The 18,295-nt window shown below is 50.4% G+C and overlaps 1 protein-coding gene across 1 annotated transcript in view; it reads right to left on the bottom strand.

Annotated features, from left to right (window-relative positions):
• LOC142988935 (uncharacterized) overlaps positions 1-18,295 on the bottom strand; it is a 39,213-nt gene that overhangs the window by 5,195 nt on the left and 15,723 nt on the right. Inside the window, exons 11-19 of the mRNA XM_076138247.1 lie at positions 14,861-18,094; positions 12,467-13,104; positions 4,861-4,951; positions 4,315-4,424; positions 2,950-3,112; positions 2,521-2,695; positions 2,218-2,277; positions 386-445; positions 1-117 (exon numbers count right to left, since the gene is read on the bottom strand). The exon at positions 1-117 is cut by the window's left edge and continues 61 nt beyond it. Coding sequence (XP_075994362.1) covers positions 1-117; positions 386-445; positions 2,218-2,277; positions 2,521-2,695; positions 2,950-3,112; positions 4,315-4,424; positions 4,861-4,951; positions 12,467-13,104; positions 14,861-18,094 — 4,648 coding nt within the window. The remainder of the gene's footprint in view (positions 118-385; positions 446-2,217; positions 2,278-2,520; positions 2,696-2,949; positions 3,113-4,314; positions 4,425-4,860; positions 4,952-12,466; positions 13,105-14,860; positions 18,095-18,295) is intronic.

The raw sequence follows: 18,295 nt of genomic DNA, 5'->3' as shown, positions 1-18,295 counted from the left end.
TCCACCTGCAGGCTCCTGCTCTGCGGCGCCTCTTCCGGATGAGGCGGGCGGAGGCGCCGACACGGTGCCTGGCCCGCCTCCCTCCCTCCCTCCCCCTCCAGACCCTCCAGGCTGTAGCTGGACACACAAAGAAGAACACATTTATTACACAGTGTCAAGCCAACATCATGACAGACAGGGGAGGAAGGGGTGCAGTAACCAGATGCATCATCATCATCATCATCATCACCTTTCCAACTTTCATCAACAAACAACCAAGACCCACAGTGTTAAAGGTGACCGCAAAGGTTGTTTCAGCTCCATCACCATGACGACACACACATCACACACACACGTCTGAACATGATCAGCCTGACACAAGAACGTCCTCCACCGCTCACAGTACCTTCTGTTGTCTATCTGCTGATGAGGAGGAGGATGGAGGTTGGATGGACACCAGCTCATACTGGAGAGATGATGATGAAGAGGATGATGATGATGATGATGATGAGATGTGAAAACATGGAAAGAAGAAGAACAGGAGGAGAAATATGGGAGAGAGAAGAGGTTAAGTGTCTGATGGTAGAAAGTTGAAATGCTTTGATCAAAGATGTGATGGGAGAAGAATCCATGACCCTTTGAGCCCACAGATGTTTACCTTGCTCCCATCTTGCCCTCGACTCCTCCCATCTCACCCTGACTCCTCCCATCTCGCCCTGACTCCTCCCATCTCACCCTCGACCCCTCCCATCTCACCCTGACTCCTCCCATCTCACCCTGACTCCTCCCATCTCACCCTCGACTCCTCCCATCTCACCCTGACTCCTCCCATCTCACCCTGACTCCTCCCATCTCACCCTCGACTCCTCCCATCTCGCCCTCGACTCCTCCCATCTCACCCTGACTCCTCCCATCTCACCCTCGACTCCTCCCATCTCGCCCTCGACTCCTCCCATCTCACGCTCCACTCCACCATACCCTACCCATACGTTTCAAACTGGTCTGAGATCTTCTTCATGTATATCTGCACAACATTCTCTCAGCTATGTAAACAAATAGACGTGAGAAGAAACCCGGAAGTCCCTACAGGATCCATGAAAACACAGACGTCTTGGAAAAAGTCTTTGTGAGGCAAAGTCAAACCCATTCTAGCGTGACGGCTCCTCACTCACGTCTCTCTGCTCCTCACGTCTCTCTGCTCACTCCACATCCAGCGTTCCCCCCCCCCCCCCCCGCTCTGCCAGCTCTTTATAGTTCATTAATGACTTTCTTTTCCATTCAATGCCATGCAGGCCTGTTGGAATGTGAACAGGCTGAGACTGGAAGGCGATGGAATCCCTCTGCTCCGGTGATAAAAGACAAAGAATGCAAAGCCACACCCAAACCTCTCTCTCCCTTAGAGCCTTTAGATCTGAAGTTCATCACTCACTCCTCTGTTACGCTCACACTCACTTCCATTTGGTACAAACTCAAACAAGCAAATTATGGAGGAACCACTTAAGACCCAGATGAACCACATTACATCTCAAACATAAACGATTGCTATGAACAGGGAAAGAAAGATAAGGGGACTTCCAGGTGACTCTTCAGCTTCAGCTTCCAGAGAGGCAGAGCGGTACAGAGCTGGAGGTCTGCTCTACTCTGGACCAGACCTGGGCCTGAAGAACTGGACCAGAACCGGACCTCTAGAAACCACCTGAGTCCTTTTGCACCTGAAGGAAACCTTTGACTCATTTCATGTGACTTTACTGTGTGTGAACGTTTTGATGCAAACATGTGGTTTGATATTTGTTTCCATCTTGTTTGCAGTTCGTTAAATCAAAACCTACTCAACTTTCTTTACTGTGAAGGTTCTGGGGTTTGTTTCTGTCGGCATTTACATTGAAAACACAAAGCATTATATGCGATGCTGACTGGCAGGATGAGGTCTTTAGAACAGGAGACATGCAGACAGAGGGACAGAAGTACTCTTCATCATCAACAGAGCGTTACACGTTCTCATCTTCTCCACATTGTTTCCATCTTAGAGCGTCTGTCTGCTGTCATCCCTGACTCATCTGAGCAGGGAAGAACTGCATTGAAAAACTGAATTAATGGCTGGAAAAACGTGGGAAAGCCAAGACAGTGACTCATGAGAAGAGTCTGGCATCTGTCTCTTTACCATTCACCTTCACAATGCTTCAGAAGACATGTGAAGCAATGGGACGCCCTACAGAAACATGTGGAGGGACACTCTACCTTCTTCTGTGCAGCGGGGGCTTGGTTCTCTTCATCTCCCCGGACAGGTTCTTCAAAGAACTGAAATAGATAGAAGAAAAGAAACTTATGGCTACAAGAAAAAGGATCCAGCTGCCAGCAATGAGAAGTGGAAGGAACCTTTAGCTTCTTCCAAACAGCCTGTGGACCTCTGGAGCTCCATCAGATCCATAGACTGCAACTGCTGTTCATCTCATTGAGCAACTGATGAACACACTAAAAATGTCCGTGTCCTTATGCTCAGGCTCAGAACTTATCAATCAAGCCCTCCTTGCGCCTCCATACCTGCGGTGTGTCCCGTCACTGTCTCCCGCTGCGTTGGTCCTGCCTGGCTCCCAGCTGTGGCGACGGAACGGCGACAGGGAGCGGACGGAGGAGCGCAGCGTGGAGGAGGAGACGGGGTTGTCTGTCAGCTGATCGCTCTTCTCCTCTTCCTCTCCTCTGCCCTCTATCCCCCCGCCTGGGAAACAGCACAGAGAAACAGCTGTGAGACCGCGGCCAGGCTCAGGAGCACATGTTGGGCTATCATCCACTTTCCCTTTACTTAAGGTGGAGTCGTGCCAAGGGAATGTGATGTTCTGAAGACTCTGATAGGGATTCGTGCATTGGTACCTTTAAATACCAGTTTGGTTCTGGACCGGAGTCAGAATTAGGATCAAAACAGGAACAGATAAACAAACGACAAGCAAGAAGCTCATGAGCTGCAGGACTGACCTCTGTCCTCTGTTTCTGACTTCCATGGGTCTCTGGGGCCCTGGGGCTCCTGGGTGTGTGTGGACCCCCCAGAGGTGTCTGGGTCTCTGGGGCCCTGGGGCTCCTGGGTGTGTCCGTCTGTCCCTCCCTGCCTGTCCTCAGCGTACGGGACGGCGTCCTCCCTCTGTGGCAGCACACACACACACACACACACACACACACACACACACACACACACACACACACACACACACACACACAGACGTTCAGTGGAGTTTGTGTGTGGAGAAACAAATTGAGAAAATGTGGAATGAAAACTTCAAATATTGCAAAAATCAAAGCTGTCTGGAGGAAGATTTGATTTGGTGACGAGGACAGAATTCCTCCTGTCCTGGTGAGCACATGTGTTCCATCCCTGCACATGAACAAACTCTGCTGCTGTTCAACATGAGTTTCTCTCCCGTGTGAGAGGGACAGAAAACACTTTTCAAGGTTTCCCTCCTCGTGGTTTCCTCCTTGTTAGGACGTTTGGCTGTTACACACCCGAGTACTCACACACCCTGTGGACACGTCCTTACCCCCCCCCCCTCATTCTGCTCCGTCCCCATGTGCTTCCAAAGGTTCTGTACTGTAGCCAGTCGAGTCCAAATGTTATTTCAAAGGCTCCACTAGAGAAAGACGTCTTTGCCAAACTCGCTGTAGCCAAACCTGATCTGTGGCGTTTGCAGGATTATGAGAAAGCTTGAGTGGAAAAAGGCCTGGACTAGAACAAATGAGTCACACTGGATAAGACAGACACACAAAAAGGGTTCTGTGCCCCAAACCGCTCTCTGCTGGAGAACCTGCACCTATAAAAGCTTTCATGAAGGCAGGAACACTCTCCATGTCCAGACCAGAGAAGGATTCTCCTGCATCCTAACCCTGAGTCCTAACCCTGAGTCCTAACCCTGAGTCCTAACCCTGAGTCCTAACCCTGAGTCCTCATGTGAGTCCTTGTTGTTCAGCGTTTCTTCTCAGCAGCCTGGCCGTTCTCTGGCTCTCGTCTGGTTCCTGCCAAGCAGCCGAGGGGAAGTAGATCCTGTCCAAGTGTGTTGCGTAACACTCAGGGTTTTTTTACCCAGGTTTTCCCTTGGAGGTTAATTTTAGAGCGGAGCAAAGGTAGAAGTCTTATTTATAAACCCCATAAGAAAGGTTTCCACGTGGAGACCAGATGTGTTCTGACGTCAAAGACATGCAGGACGCAGAGGCAGAGTTTATGAGCTGAGGGAACTCTGACAGCATGGAGGTGTGTGTGTGTGTGTGTGTGTGTGTGTGTGTGTGTGTGTGTGTGTGTGTGTGTGTGTGTGTGTGTGTGTGTGTGTGTGTGTGCGCGCGTGTGTGTAGTACCTCTTTAAGAACCTCATGTATGTCCGCTCCGACTGTCTGAGGGTCGCCGAGCACCGTGTCCCTTTGCAGCACACACACTGTCACACACTCCTCCCTATCTGGATGGACGGCTGGAGGGACAAAGGAGAAGAGGGAGAGGAAGGGGAGGAAGAGGAGGAAGAGGGAAGAACAGAAAATGACTCAGGTAAGACCTTGTTGTCAGAGTGTGAAGGCTTCATGTTGCTGTGGAAGCGGCAGATTGCAGTGCTGCTTGCAATCCACCGAGACAGGAAGTTGACCTCATATCTACCAAACCGCAGGGAGGACGGCCTCTCCGCAGAGCAAAGGGAAGAGGCAGCAGGCGTACGGGAGGGGAACTCAACTGTTATGGTGTGGGGAAGGAAGGATGTGTGCTGGCTGCAGTGACGCCTGGAGGCCTGAGGGCCGACGCTCTCTGTGGTTCCTCACACGGTGACATCATGGCCCTGACCTGTGCTCACCTGTGCTCTCAGCATGGGGCCGCCCCCCCCCCCCGACCCTCATGTTTACATGTGTGCTTCTTCTCACCTGTACATGTGGTGGTGGTGGTGGTGGTGGTGACGGTGTTGGGTGAAGGATGGGGCGGAGCCTGGAAGAACACGTCTCTCTCCCTCTGGATCTAAAGACAAAGATCATTCATGAACACAAGAAACCACAATGGGTTCTTTACAGCACCAAAGGTTCTGTACAGACCCATACAGGGTTCTGCTTCAGCGCCATACAGAACCCTTTGGTGTCACATGACTGCGTCACGCTCTCATCAGTCCTCTGGACACGTGAGGCTGCATGCCACAAACACTTCACCCCCGCCTGCTGCTCTGCTCTACACGGCCTCCTGGGCCTAGCAACATGGAGTCTCACACACACACACACACACACAGAAACATATGCATGCACACACACTCACAAGTCACAAGGAAATCATTGTTCCGCCCCTGCAACCAGACACAGCATGTCCAGTGTGATGTCACAGAAATGTAGGAGGGGGATTCACTGGAAGACTTCTGTTTCTCTCACACACACACACACACACACACACACACCCATCTGCCACATTACAGGCAGACAGACAGAATATTTACAAGTAAATACATGTGGAACAAAGAGACGATCAGTTCATAGCAAACACGCTCAGATGCAAAGTAACAACACAGGAACCTTCACACTGCTCACACACTGCTCACACACTGCTCACACACTGGTGTGGTCATCAGACCTAATAAGTGTCTCTGTAGCACAGTGGCGTTCTTGTAGCCCCTCCCCTCCCAGCAGAGGTTCAGGTCTCTGTCAGACGTTACACACCAGGTTTTGTGTTTGCGTTCACACACTAAACCGCAAAACGGCTGAGGAAAGACTCCAGACACAACCAGGCCATCGTGACTGATCCATCTGAGACAGACGAGTCCAAACTGAGTCAGAGCTCAAACCCAGCAGTGACATCACTCAGCTCCTCAGCCTGACTGAGCGGCCCGGTGCCGCAGGTCCAGTTCACACGGCACCGCACCGTCTGTCTGCCCGTATGAAGAAACAACAAGAGACAAGACTCCAAATGCATTCAAAGCTTAGACATTACAGTCCAGCACAGTGACATCATCCTGAGCTGACTGAGCGTTCATCACTGAGTCTTCTGTCCAGCTGTCCGCTCCTCTCAAAAGATCTGTTGTCCCTGATTCATGTCGGCTGCTGCTCCGTCTATTATCAACATCCTGCAGAATAACGACCCAAACAAAGAGCGGCGGGGACACAAGGGGCCTCATTTAGCATCCACACACACACACACACACACACACACACACACACACACACACACACACACACACACACACACACACACACACACACACACACACACACACACACACACACACACACACACACACACACACACACACACACACACACACAGCTTTACAGAGATACGTCGGCGATGTCATGATTTTAGGGGGAAATCATTTCTAGGTGACAGAGAGTTTTGTTGTTGTTCATTGTTTCATTGTGGAGAAGAAAGTATTCATGCAGAGGAACACTAACACATCTGTGTCATCACATGTTCTTCCTCTCCTATGTGTGACACACAGCTTCATGTGGACCAGCTTCACATGTGTTCATGGATCAGGTCTGGACTCTGGACCTGATACAGGAAGTCAACGCCAACAAAGGTCACAACACTCACAACTTACAGAAGAACTGTGCCTCACACACACACACACACGCACGCATGAACGCACAGAATGCTGCACTCTGCTGCTTTCTTTCTTTCTTTCTTTCTTTCTTTCTTGCTCAGAGCAGACATCTGAATTTGCGGGACGATATGAGTGTGATTGTGTGTGTGCCATTGGCTCAAAGGCCTCTATTGTACACACACACACACACTCAGACACACACACACACACACACACACACACACACACACACACACACACACACACACACACACACACACACACACACACACACACACACACACACACACACACACACACACACACACACACACACACACACACACACACACACACACACACACACACGCAAGTATCTGACACAAATGTGATTTTTGAGGATCAGACAGATAAAAGTCCAGCATATTAAATATAAAGGTTATTTTTATTAAATCTCTCAGTGATTGAAGGAGCAGCTGCTGGTTTCCTCTCCTGAAGTTTGGATCAATCAGCTTCAGTGTATTTAAATGAATCTCCCTCTCATCTCCATAGCAACAACCCAAACACAACTCAAACTCTTCAGCTGCTTTCCCGTCACTTGGCAGCCTCCGAAGTTCAGCCGGCCATTTCCTGTATTTCCCAGGATGCATTTCCCCAGATGAACTCTGGAACAAAAGGCTTGGTCTACAAAGAAGTCCTGATGTCTGAGGGAGCGTCGACCCGAGCTCATCTGAAGCGTCAGCGCTACAAAGCAGCTTCACTTCTCTTCATGATAATTCTGTAACGCTGCACTTTGGCCTAAATCAGCCTCAGGCCTGAGATAAGGTGTTTCCAAACATCAAAGGCGTTCTATAGCCGGAGCTATGAGCTGTCTCGTATAATAACTACTTCTCCACGCCCTCCCAACTAATGTCAGACATGAAGTGACCTCAAATGACATGTGGGCCCAGAGAGCGGCGTAAACAGCAGCAGCATGAAGAGGAGCAGGGAGCAGCGTGGGAAGAGCAGGCAGACGACACGACAAACCACCAGGCCTCTCCTACCAGGGGGGAGGGGCTTAGACACCAATAAGACTAATACCACCACCAAGAGGAGCACGCCGCCATTATGGAAAAGGCTCAGAGGATGGATGAGATGAGGCTGAACCAGGGTCTGGGTCTGGGTCTGGGTCTGTGTGTGTGTGTGTGTGTGTGTGTGTATATATGTACTTTTGAAAGCATTATCTTTAGATAGACTGCCTCTGTCCGGTCCTTCACATTAGGTCACCACTAGATGGTACAGACTCAATTCAAAACAAAAGTCCATACGACTGGGTCTGGGTCAGTAGAACCTGGATCAGTAGGACCTGGATCAGTAGGATCAGGTTCTGGTGGTCCCTCAGTCCTCTTCAGATAGGAGCTCTGTGTCTCCAGGCAGAGCCGAGTGTCGAGCAGAGCTACAAACATCAACCAGCAGCAGCATGGAGCTGAGATGGATCTGATCCAGTCTGAATGGATCTGCATCAGAACTGATCAGATACCCAATGATCCATTTACATATCTCAAATCATATTAAAGATAAGGAGATCATTCTACATACTATGGGCAGGTTTACAAGGTCAAAGATCAGAGTCTAAAAGTCTTATGTGCTCTGAAATGCAGGATTGTCTGTTGTGTTTGTCCTTGGCAGAGGTATTAACTCTGGTGCTGGTTGAGGACACGACTTCTGAGATTGAACTCCATTGGACTGTTGTTGTTCTGTTGCTGAGACAGAACCAAACGTGTGTACGAGACAAACCTGAGACATCTTTGAAGTTTCTATGCTAACACTTCCCCTCCGCCTCCAGTGTTTGTGCTAAGCTAGGCTAATGTCCCGGAACAATCTCCTTCACTACAGGCAAAGAGGCCACACACACACACACACACACACACACACACTCACCTTGATCAGCACCACATCCACAGTGGTCTCTCCCTTGGCACAGAAGCTGTACCTCCTCTTGTGTCGCTCATACATGCTGGCAGACCAAACTCCTCATTCCCACTGCAGGCTTGGGTCAGTGCTCTCTCACACACACACACACACACACACACACACTATGTACAGGCCATTGTGCAGGTCAGAAGTGTGTGCTGGTTCTGAGCTCCAGCTCCTGTCCTCCCCTCAGCCCTCAGCCCTCAGTAGGGTGGAGTCGTCCGTGTCGTTCTTCAACAGTTCAGAGCGACGATGCAGGAAAACCAATCAAACCACACCAAACCATCAAATGAGGCAAATTAGCAAACGTGTCCCTTAGTTCACGCCGGTACTGCCGAGTCACAGCTGTTAGGCCCAAAGAGAAACACGGCCGTAGTCCCAACGTAGAATCCAGCAGAGTCCAGAGTCCACGAGCTCCAGATCCTTCTCACTGCAGTTTAGGCTGGAAAATGAGACTCTGCCCACATCTGTTCATAACACCGGCCCCTCCCTCCCTCCTTCCCACTCTCTCTTCCTTTTTCCTTCAGGCCCTCCATTCCTCTTTCTCTCCCTCCCTCTCTCTCTCTCTCTCTCTCTCTCTCCACCCATCACGTTTTGAAACAAACTACTTCTCGTGCGGTTGCTAGTTTTCCCTTTCACACGTCAGTCTGCTGTTAGGTCGGCTCACCTCAGTAAAGAGTAAAGACTTCTCATGATCATCTACAGCTCTACTCTGGGCTCCATCTGGATCTACTATCTGACAGCTTCTACTGGAATCGGCTCTATGTGGGTCGGGCCGGCTCACTTAAACATGAGGATGCAGAAATGTGAGTCCAGCTGCTCCTCCAGGTCAACCAGCCTGACGTAAGGAGCCCAGGAGAACCAGACGTACGTATGCTACTGCCCAACGCTGCCTTCATTATGGCCTGTAGGCGTTACCTAGGAGACGGTTAGGATGCAGGTTTTGTCTCCTCACCTGGCTGAACTTCCCCACACTCAGATGTGATTGAGAGAAAGAAACAGGAGTTGGACGACGGCGTCTTGGCCGCCTCCCACTGGATTACCACCTCCTAAACAATCCATGTTCTGGTGTTCTGAGATGTTTGAAGGGTTTAGCCTGATGCATCACCTTCTCATGCTGCATGGAGATCAGACAATAAGGCTCCTCTTTGTTCTCCCTCAGTCGATGAAGAAAGAAGCTTCCTAAACTCTCAACGCCACAGCAAACACAAGCTTCTTCACTTTAACAAGACGACCTTGGACTTTATTCAGCATTTTCATTTAAAAGTTTAGTTCCCATCTTTGTCATTGGACTGTATTCTGTTGTTTCATCTCTGAGAGCTGCAGGACTTCATCTCTACTCTGCAGGATGGAGATGATCAACAGTATCGTTTGGATCAAAGTGGAGGTGACGGCTTTAAGAATAAAAACAACTGAGACTCTGAACATGTGACCAAAATGAGACCATGGTACAAAGTGTACCAAATGGGACACTGGTGAAAAGTGTGTGTGTGTGTGTGTGTGTGTGTGTGTGTGGACATGCCATTGAGGGTTTTCGCTTGATGAAAGTTAGTTTTAGTCAATAAAATAAATTAAAAACTCACTAACTGGAACAGAACAGCGACTCACAGCCAATGAGTGGAAACAACCGAGTCCATCTGTAACCAATCAGCAGCGCACAAACACAGCTGTCACTATGGTAACAGCTGAACCCCATCACGTTCTGTGACGCAAAGAGAGGGATTCCAACATCGACTGAGCGACCGAGTGAGAGAGAGAGCATGAGAGAGAGAGAGTAAGTGAGTGAGTGAGCAAGAGTGAGCGAGAACAACGTTGAGAGAGAAAGAGGGCAAGAGTGACAGAGAGAGAGAGAGAGAGAGAGAGAGAGAGAGAGAGAGAGAGAGAGAGAGAGAGAGAGAGAGAGAGAGAGAGAGAGAGAGAGAGAGAGAGAGAGAGAGAGATGACATCTGGAAATAGTAGAAAATAGTAATACCTGAATTGACCACAGGGCGGCAGCAAAGGACAGACACTAACAGCACTGTTCTACACGGTGCCTGGATCAGTTGAGCAAGGCAGTAACACTCTTAGAATCACATCCCCAGTACCAACATTTACCCCTAAGCATTGAATGTTGGAATACTGAAGTGCAATCCTCTGATGTTAGATAAGATCAGGAATTAATCAGTCAGGTCAGGTCAGGTGTGTTTGTAAAGGCCAACGTCTCAAAGGGCTTTACAGGCCAACAACAACAAACTGTTCCTGGACCTGCAGACCAGAAGCCAGGAAAAACCAGGACACCAGGAACGAGTCCCAAAAAGCTTCATGTACAAGGAGAAAGACCAGGGAGAGAAAAGTCAAAGAGAGAGTGGCAGAGAGAGAGAGAGACCAAGAGAGTGAGTGAGAGAGTGAGAGAGTGACAGAGTGAGAGAGTGAGTTAGAGAGTGAAGATACAGTACATAAATAAGTACACCAGGTGAGTCAACACATGTAAATAGAAGCAACACGTCCTGATCCAGAAGCCACAGAGATCATGAAGTGTAAAGTTTCCTTCATCTTTGGATAGAAGTGCTGCTCATTATAGACTAACAACATATTCAGTCCTCCTGAATACACACCTCCAGAAACACACATTCATACTTACCACAGCTTCAACCTGAGCAGGGGGACAGACGACGGCGTGAGGAAGACGAGGGCCCGGCCACACACACACACACACACACAACTAGCGCGCGCACACACACACACACACACACACAACAAGCACACACACAAACTGTTTACAGAACTCCAGCCAGAAACTTTCACATATTATTGATTTATATTCAAAAAGATACAGCTATCAATCAGGTTACTATGGAGACGTTTCCAAGGTGAAGGAGTCAGATGATGAAGGTCAAATGTGCACAGATTCAGGGTTTGGTTCTCTTATAGGAGATCCATGTTTGGTGCAGGGGATTTGTTATTCTTAAATACAATATATTGATGAGAACACCTGGATGGACTTTCATCATTTCCTGTTCCATCTACTGGACCTCTGCATGTGAAGATTAGAGAGTGAGAAGACGCACAGACATCAACCTGCTGTGCTTCACTTCAACTACTTTGTTCATTTCATTAAATCAACACTCACTGGTTCTTATCTAGACACCTTGATGATGTTTATGTAGCACTGAGGTCATCTTTAATGGTGATTTAGAAATAAAACATTTGAACTGAAGCTCAGTCCCTTCACTTCTATCATCTCTACTGCCTCTCCTGTGTTCCTCCTCCTCTTCCTTCCTACTCCCTCTGTCTCTGACATGACATCATCCAGCTCAACCAAAACAAGACATGGTGAGGTCACACACACACACACACACACACACACACACACACACACACACACACACACACACACACACACACACACACACACACACACACACACACACACACACACACACACACACACACACACACACACACACACAGATATTCCCATATCTGTGTGTGATCGTGACCCCTGCCAGTCCCAAAGTCCACAAGGCCAACGAGTGCGTCATGTGGGGAGACTGTAAAAGGATTCATGTGGCCGGGTCGGTAACCTTAGCCTGGCCCGGCCTCAAAGGCTCGTCTGTGTAGAGACAAGTTCAGCTGATTCATGTTGATGTAATCTGAAGGATGGAGTTTGCAGGAGGACTTGATTGATTCTCTCAGGTAGGATTCAGGCTCTGAGTCACTCAGGCTCAGAGTCACTCAGGCTCAGTGAGTGACATGTTGATAGGTTTGTTTACACTGGGGCTCAGTTTATCTCTGCTTTTTCAGATCTGTGACAATAAATATTGGGCCAGTCTTTAATTAGGCTTAGTTCAGATTTCCAAAAAACAACTGTGGGGGAAAACTGAGGCCTAAGAATACTTAGAGTCTGCAGAGCGGCCAGAGTGGCCAGAGCGTCTGACTCGGTGGAGGTGCATGTTCTCCACACACACTCACTCACACACACACACTCACACACTTATTAACTGGTATAACAATAACAGAATTACTGAGAGGAAACTCACCTCCAGAGCCTGCAAACTCTCTGAGTCACAACAGAGCTGCCCAGGGTCCCGTCCCTCTGCTTGAGGGTCCCGTCCCTCTGCTGGAGGGTCCCGTCCCTCTGCTTGAGGGTCCCGTCCCTCTACTGGAGGGTCCCGTCCCTCTGCTTGAGGGTCCCGTCCCTCTGCTTGAGGGTCCCGTCCCTCTGCCTCTGCTTGAGGGTCCTGTCCCTCTGCCTCTTCTAGAGGGTCCCGTCCCTCTGCTTGAGGGTCCTGTCCCTCTGCTTGAGGGTCACGTCCCTCTGCTTGAGGGTCCCGTCCCTCTGCTTGAGGGTCCCGTCCCTCTGCCTCTGCTTGAGGGTCCCGTCCCTCTGCCTCTGCTTGAGGGTCCCGTCCCTCTGCCTCTTCTAGAGGGTCCCGTCCCTCTGCCTCTTCTAGAGGATCCCGTCCCTCTGCCTCTGCTAGAGGGTCCCGTCCCTCTGCCTCTTCTAGAGGATCCCGTCCCTCTGCCTCTTCTAGAGGATCCCGTCCCTCTGCCTCTGCTAGAGGGTCCCGTCCCTCTGCCTCTTCTAGAGGGTCCCGTCCCTCTGCCTCTTCTAGAGGGTCCCGTCCCTCTGCCTCTTCTAGAGGATCCCGTCCCTCTGCTGAGAACGTTTCTGGTTCTGTGGAGACAACAGGACTCATAAGGACTCATCAGGACTCATAAGGACTCATTAGGACTCATAAGGACTCATAAGGACTCATAAGGACTCATTAGGACTCATAAGGACTCATAAGGACTCATTAGGACTCATAAGGACTCATAAGGACTCATAAGGACTCATAAGGACTCATTAGGACTCATAAGGACTCATTAGGACTCATAAGGACTCATTAGGACTCATAAGGACTCATTAGGACTCATAAGGACTCATAAGGACTCATTAGGACTCATAAGGACTCATAAGGACTCATTAGGACTCATAAGGACTCATAAGGACTCATTAGGACTCATAAGGACTCATTAGGACTCATAAGGACTCATTAGGACTCATAAGGACTCATAAGGACTCCTTAGGTCCAACATCTGTCTCAACACTGGACTCCTGGAACACAAAGTGTCTTCTTCTGAATGAAGCTTCCTCTCCTGAGCTCTCACTCTTTCTTGTACTTGGGCTCTCCTCTGAGAACCGCATCTAATTTGCAGTCAGAGCATGATGATGAAGATTTCCCTGAGGATGAGTGTTCAGGCCTGATGAGTGTTCAGGCCTGATGAGTCAGTGGAGGAGTTTGGTTTCTCCTCCATAAATAATTAGGGGGTAAAGTGGAAAGTGTTCCAGATTCCCCCTGACGGAGCAGCAGCCAGGAAACAGCAGCAACATTCCCAACACTGAGCAGCGCCGCCGTGCTGCAGCTCCTTTTTGCTCCTTTATGAGGCTTTATTCATGGTTTTAATGGGGATTTATGATCAATGGAGTTTTGTGTTGACCTTTAGTTTGTCCTCTGCCTGCTCATGGCTCTATGTGGAAAAAGAGTGCTTGTTTTTGCTTCTGTGCATCCCAGCATGGGTGGAGCAGCACACACACACACACACACACACACACACACACACACACACAGTGTTCACACACAGACGTGACACTCGCAAAAGGCACACACCCACACAAAGGCTGGGCACTACACACTGTGGCGCTTTCACACGCTGATGTACGCAGACACACACACACACACACACACATACATACACGCTGCAATCAATCTCTGCCTGCCTCTAGTTTCGCTGTCCAGTCTTGATGACATCATCTGGTGCCTGGATACCGCGCCCAAACAAACAGTGGAGCCGGGTCAACAAGTCTCACACACACACACACACACACACACACACACACACACACACACAGTCACTGACATCAGTCCTCTGTGCCTCTTGGCTTCCCCCAATTCAAAGTGAAAACAAAGCGTCTAAGTAGCATGGAGGCTAAACGCTCAGGCTCAGCTCAGGCTAAGCTCAGACACAAAGACGACACACTGTTGTTTTTGCTGCCGGAGTTTCAGCACAGTAGAGGCTGCGTCTGCCTGTCTGTCTGTCTGTCTGTCTATCTATCTGTCTGTCTATCTATCTATCTATCTGTCTTCACGCTCGCTTCAGGTGAGCGTTTACAGTAATGCACGTTTACAGTGTTGGATCACGGTGTGTGTGTGTGTGTGTATGTGTGTGTGTTTGTGTGTGTGTGTGTGTGTGTTCTCCTCACTCAGCTCTGACATCATCATGACGTCATGCCTGTTCACTCTGAATGAAGCTTTGATAGATGAAAGCTGCACTGTGTTCATATTGATCAGATATTGATCAGATATTGATCAGATATTGATCAGATATTGATAGCTGATCACCTGCTGTACCTCTGTGTTACACTAAATAGAGAGAGGACGCTCACTTACCCCTCTGACCTGCTGAGACGCTCTCTCTCCTCACTTCCTCTCCCCTCTCCTTCCCTCCGTCCACCGTAGCGTCAGAGTGTGTGTCTGAGCCGGTGTGTGTGTCTGAGCCGGTGTGTGTGTCTGTGGAGACGGAGCGATAACCTTCACACTGGAATGTTCCAGCGTCGGCATGGAGAGGAGCAATAACAGCGATAAGCTCCACGTCCGGGAATGACTGGGATGTCGGGAACTCTCCGCTTTCCCGACTCTCAGGAGCGGCTGGTTCCTCCGCCGTGTGACGGGAGAGGAACACAGAGGCGGCGTCACAGGGAACAACAGGAAGTGATGTCCCAGAAGAACGTGGCAAAACAGGAATCTCCAACTCAGTTGTTGTCTCAACCGGGCCCTCCAGTTGGGTGCTGGTCAGAGTGTGTCTACTGCTCCCTGTCTCACCCTCCCAGTCTGTCTCGCCTGTCTGAGCAGCGGAGGAGACGACAGAGCGGCAGGTCTCCTCCACCTCCTCTTCATAGAGCGACTCCAGCTGTGGGCCTCCTGCCGCTGGCGCCGTCTCTCTGGGTTCCGTACAAACAGACTGATCTCTGGGTAAAAGGAGGGGGTCGCTGAACTCAAAGTCAGAGGTTGGTGGTCGCTGCCCAGTGTCCAGAGGAGCAGAGGGGCCGTCGCTCTCTTGCTGCAGCTCCAGCTCGGTTTGCGTTTGTACCTGACTCCCAGCCGGTCCTTGTGATCCGGGTAAAGGCCCGGTGTCGTCCTGTGTGAGTGAACACACTGAGGGTTTGTTCAGTCCTGGGTCACACTGCCCTTTGTTACTCATCGGGGCTTCTGATTGGCTCTCTGTCTGCTCTCTGTTTTCACTTTCACACGCCCACATCACGCCGTCACTTTCTTCTGACGAGACCACGGCGGCGGGCCGGTCAGGGTTTGAGCCCACGGTGGGCTTAATGTGTGAACGATCAATGCTGTGATCGTCTGTCTGGGCCGGTGACTGAGTCATGACTGCAGGTGACTCATCAGACGCCGGCCTGTTAGCTTGATCTTTATGGACGGGCGGCGCCGGCAGCTGAGTATGTGAGCCGTCTGCTGGCTCTGTCGCCCTGCAGGTGGCCCGAGCTGATGCCCGATTGTTTGCTTGTTCGTTGCCAGGAAACAGTCTGGTTTGTTTGTTCTCTGACTGATCCTCCAGCCGCCGCTGGCTCAGCTCTACATCAGCCACTGCGGATGCTATTGCTACTGTGACGAGCGCTACTGCCGTGGCTACCAGGTCTTGGTTGTATCTGTGGGCCTTCAGTTGGTCTGTGGGGGGAAACGTCACTCTCTTCTCCTCTCTCTCTGAGCGAGTGGAGGAGGATTGATTGATGTGCGTCTCTCTGTGGCTCCCCTCTTCTTCACTCTCAGTATCTGTGTTTTCGGGGCTTTTGCTAGCCCTCTCACTTATCTTAGAATCTCTCTTTCCCTCCTCTCTTTCCTCTTCACCCTCCCAAAGCTCATTTAGCTTTTCCTCGCCGCCCGGCTCCGTGTTCTGCCAGCCTCCCTGCATGTCGGGGGCAGAACAATGCTCTAAATATTCCCTTGCAGATGCCTCAGTGTTTCCTTCCCTGATTTTAAGTGGTGTAGCATCCGCTGTCCCTTTGAAGGGCAGACACAGAGGTTCCATCAGGTCTGTGCCGCCCTCCCCCTGTGAGGCAGAACCCAGAAAGGTGCTGGCTTTTTCCATCTCCATCACTAGCAAAAGCGCGGCAGATGGCGCAGGTTTGGTTGCGTCCGTAGATTGAACAAGTTGTGTGTTCTGTTCAGGAAATTCCACAAGAAATGAAGCCTCCATTACTTCATTGGGATCTGAATGTTGGACAGGAAGTTCCTTTGTTTGACTAGAACCCGTCTGCTCCACTGAGGCTACAGCTTTAACACCAATGGCTAAATCCTCATTTTCCACCAAGTCTGTTGATTTGCTGGGATCAAACTCCTTTGATTCCCGACCTGTCAGCTTTAGTGATTCCGTTCCCGGTGGCTGCACGACTGTGACCTCATTACTCTCTGTTGTTCTGGGATCGAGTTCTGGTGCGAGGACTATAGAATCCAAGCTGAGGTCGCCGTCAGATCCATGAAAGTCCAGTCCTTCGTCCTCTGAGTCCTCCTTTGTTAGTAAGGCTGGAACTTCAGGAAGTTCTGTTTTCCCAACGTCTGTGTGATGAACCTGTGGAGCCGTACCACCAGAACCGGTACAGTCGGGTCCACGAGGGTCCCTGCTCTTGTCCTCCGCCTGGCTGGGTAGGTGCATGTCGTCCTTGTCAGCTTCCTGTCTCCGTGTTGGCTCAGAGGCGGTGGGAGAATGGACGCCTGCCCTTCCTGTTATATCTTTGGCCTCAGCCTGGCTCTCAGGCCGTCTCTCTGTCTCTAGCTGAGTATCTGAGCCTGTAACCTGCTCTATTTGTGTCTGTATCTCTATTTGGCCCTGGGACTCAAGGCTAGAGCTGGAGCTAAGCTTGGCCTCTGTGCCTGCCCTCTTCCCTCTCTTTTTCCTCCTCTTTCTCCTGCCCTTTGCTCCTTTCTCCTCATGCCCTTGCTTGTCGTCTTCCCTCTCCTGGTGCTGGGCTCTCTCTGAGACCTCCCTGACCTCCTCTCCGCCTCCCTCTGCTTGTCCCTCCTTCCATTCTGCCCCAACTTCCTCCTCTTGCTGTGATCCCAGCACTTCCCGTCTTTGTGCACGAGGCCCATGTGACGCTGCTGGCTGAGCTCCAGCACCATGTGGCTGACTAAGATCTGGAGACAGTTGATGAAAACTATGACCCTGTTCTAACAGCTGTGGAGTGCTGAGACCAGAAGCTTGTGCTAAGCTCAAATCACATTCCTCCTGCTCTCCTGTTCCCTGTTCCAGCTGTTGTCTCTCTCTCTGATCTGTTGGTTCACAGTCATACCAAACTGTCTGAGAGATCGGTTCCTCTGTCTCTCTCCTTTCTGTTTCGATTCCTTCATCCAGAATCTGGTTTGAGTTTTGGCCCTGATACCACACTGAGTTTGCTCCCGTGTCTGCTTCTTGTTGGGCCGATCCAGTTACATTTCCAATCCAACCTCCGTCCCGCCAAAGCAGCCTGCGTTCTTTGGTGCCCCTGCCCGGGGACTTGGGGCTGCCCCTCTGGACAGACTGAGCACCAGGGTCCCCGGTGTCAGGTTGGCCGGGCTCTTCTGGGTCCGACTGGCTGTCCGTAGCACCGTGGGACGCTTCCTGGCCCATGATAACTGAAAGGAGACAAGAGGAGTTAGGCGCTCAGAATGACTTCAGCTTTAGATCCTCAGACTCACTGCAGGTCACCAGGGACATTTGTTCCATGGTTACCAGTCTGAACCCCTCTGCCCAGTCAACACAAAGACTGGGATTGTTACTGTGGAACACACCCACTAGGTCTGGACCCCACTGTGCCAGTCCTACTCATTACTCAC

The sequence above is a fragment of the Genypterus blacodes genome, unplaced genomic scaffold, assembly GCF_046128005.1.
Source record: "Genypterus blacodes isolate CSIRO-AG114 ecotype Tasmania unplaced genomic scaffold, CSIRO-AGI_Gbla_v1 ptg000354l_1, whole genome shotgun sequence".
Lineage (NCBI taxonomy): Eukaryota > Metazoa > Chordata > Actinopteri > Ophidiiformes > Ophidiidae > Genypterus > Genypterus blacodes.
Note: the sequence above shows the minus strand (reverse complement) of the source record. Positions and strands in the feature narration are given on the sequence as shown.